Here is a 3,000-nt window from a genome sequence, read left to right as displayed (position 1 = left end):
CTTTACCAATCTTGACCCATATCTATCATATCCCTTTATTTAAAAAATTCATCCTGACCCCATACCCATCCTGACTCATCACCCAAATCCAACACAGCCCACTCACATTGCCACCTCTAATATCTACCATTAAATTAACCGAGTCAAAGCGGTAATTTATTTTGAAGCCGTTTAGAATGTATAAAACAAGAAATTCATATACAAGGCATACGCAATATCATGTTGTAATTGGTAACAGGGACAAGTCATGTACGAAAAGTGTCACTATAACGTACCTTTTATTTTAATAATAGTAAAATGTTTTATATTCAAAGTTCAAACACACGTATATTACATATTTATATTATATTATTAATTAAAAAAAAGGTATAGAAATCTTTTTCTTGGCTTTTGGTTGGTTGCAATAATTGATAGATAGTGTGGTCGTAACGGCGTTGGTAAATAACGAGGCCGGTGGGGTTCTTGGTCACAAAACCTGGTTGGCTAAGTAATCGACTTTTTTAATTTCCTCCAACGCCTACAATTTAAACCTACCAAAAAAAGAGACTGCTTTTGGTAATAGTGACACCATATGATATTCTTCTCATTTCAAACAATTTAATTACCTACTCCTCTCAAACTTGTATATTATTTGGTTATCACTTTGCGTGTATACGTGTAGCTACTAGCTAAGTCTAGTGGTATGATCGTTGCCCCTTTAAAATAAAAGTGGTGGATTCAGATCGTTGCAACCGTAAGGTTTGAATGATTTTAGGTGAAAAATTTTATTGTTAAAAAATAAATAAATAATAATGAACATTGCTAAACAAATAAGCATGTACCGATGGTTGATTATATTGAAAATATGTTGATGAAATAGATTGGTAATGAGTTTCCTTTGTTGAAATTATGGTAGTAAGTAATTTGTTTTTCAAGAGATTACCGACAAGTCTTCTCTGGTGATCCTTAGACTCTATTACTGAAATATATGCGACGACCTGATACCCGGCAAAAGCTCTAAAGCTTTAAGCACGGATATAGTTGGAAACCACATTTGTTTAGCAGTTTTTAAAGACTTGTACAGATTCCTTCGGAAATCCGCATGTGTTTAGCAATGACACACACGAGAACGTTTGACACATGATCACAAGTATCCCAAAGATCAATCTAGCCTTAAATTTGAAGTGATTTGCGATTTATACGGACTAGTCATATATACTAGACCTCAGATAAGTTATGTGTTTGTTTTTAGAGAGGTAAATGGAGATTTTCTTATTTAAATCCTTCAATTTATAAGATACTATGTGAATGTTCAATTTGTATGAACATATTTTTATTTAAACAAGATTGTGAAAGTAGAACACATAATAATGCATGGTAACCGGACAGAGAGGCAGGTAACCGGACAATAAGCTGCGTCACCACTCTCTTTTGGATGATATTTGTATATTTTTTAAGATTTATAATCATGTTGTACGTAGAAGATAAGATTGGATAGTTTTATGACTTCGAATCTTTGATCTAAACAATAGAAAAGGTCTCTTTGTATACTAGACAATTATCCATCTATAATAAACCGAAAGAAACCAATGCATGTTTGCCTTAAATGAATACTAATCTTTTCTCACATGACTGTAATCTTATCCAATCCAAATTCTGCCAGCAATTCATCAATAATTGATCAAAACAAATGATCAAAAGCAGTCCATAGTAAAGTATATATAGTACATAACATATGTAAATATTATAATCCCCTAGCTACACTTTTACTTTATAACAAAACTTTAAATAATGAACCAACCACGTACCATGTTGAGTTAACTTAACAACAAAGGACAACCTACGTGTATCATCGTACGTGTCTTGAGTTCCTGACTATATATACCACTCTTCTTTCAACATATTATTTCATCAACCTTAACAACTAATATTATCATTCTTACAACAAAAAATCAACAAACCTTCATACTACTTGACAAAATGGAACAAAAGCTAGTGAAAAGAGTTTGGAAATTGGTACGTGTGGTTTACTTCATGCTAAGAAAAGGTATCTCCAAGAGGAAACTAATGTTGGACATCCACATGATGATCAAACGTGGCAAGATAGCCGGCAAGACGTTTCGGAATCTTATGTTTAACCATCACCATGACTCGGTTAACCGCGGCTTTAATCCACCAACAAGTGAATATGATGAGTTTAGTTGTACCACTAGCCCTGTGGCTAGTAACTACTACTCATTGTCCAAGAAACCATCGGAGGATCTTGTCATGATGGCTATGGAGATGGTTCAAAGTGGGATGGTGTCTCCGGTGCTTCCGGGGTTTGGGAGGAGTCCGGTGATTAGGCAATTGAGGGTAACAGACTCTCAGTTTCCGTTGGGTAATGTGGATGAGGATAGCCATGTGGATGAAGAGGCGGAGCAGTTTATAAGCCGGTTTTACAATGACTTGCGACGTCAGAATACCAAGTTGGCATCTGGTTAAGCAGAAGTCTCTTTGGAAGCAGTCTATATTTATTCTCTGAAATAGATATATGGTTTGTCTAAAAGGGGTGGAGGATTATATATTATTACTTTCTTGTTTTAGTTTTCTACTTTACAAGTGAATTTTAGATGGAGCTTGTAATGTTTAATGTTAAGATATTGTGGGGGTGATGTACATTTCGATCTTGTATGTATTACAGAAGAATAATGTTTATTACTTAAGCCTATGTTAAATAGACATTTTCACTTTAATTATAGTGGTTTATGCATTCATTTTACTTTTTATTAATATGAGTATATTAGAACGTGCACAAATGTTTCTAACAATAATTCTTTCAAAACCTAAAATTACATCTTATCTTACACTCGCAAGAATATATCTTCAAGAAAATTTGACTTCAAATATATTAAGGTATAATGAATTATACGTAATTTTAATTATATCTTACTATTAATATTAAGATTGTTTTATAGTTCCTAATTTTGTTAATCTACTAACCATATTAAATGCGTGAATATTATTGAAAAAATATGTAAA

At 33.0% G+C, this 3,000-nt stretch overlaps 1 protein-coding gene across 1 annotated transcript; it reads left to right on the top strand.

The window, feature by feature from the left end:
- Nucleotides 1-1,959: 1,959 nt before the first annotated feature.
- Nucleotides 1,960-2,463, top strand: LOC143607643 (uncharacterized). Its single transcript, XM_077083019.1, has one exon. The coding sequence runs from the start codon at nucleotides 1,960-1,962 to the stop codon at nucleotides 2,461-2,463; it is 504 nt and encodes a 167-aa protein (XP_076939134.1).
- The last annotated feature ends 537 nt before the right edge of the window (nucleotides 2,464-3,000 follow it).

The sequence above is a fragment of the Bidens hawaiensis genome, unplaced genomic scaffold (assembly GCF_021521415.1).
Source record: "Bidens hawaiensis isolate Kalapana, Puna unplaced genomic scaffold, B.hawaiensis_p1.1 tig00084455_1, whole genome shotgun sequence".
NCBI lineage: Eukaryota > Viridiplantae > Streptophyta > Magnoliopsida > Asterales > Asteraceae > Bidens > Bidens hawaiensis.
This window is presented reverse-complemented; position numbering and strand designations above follow the sequence as displayed.

Bases quoted from the DNA above. Each gene is read 5' to 3' on its own strand.
- LOC143607643 (XM_077083019.1), top strand. From the start codon at position 1,960: ATGGAACAAAAGCTAGTGAAAAGAGTTTGGAAATTGGTACGTGTGGTT.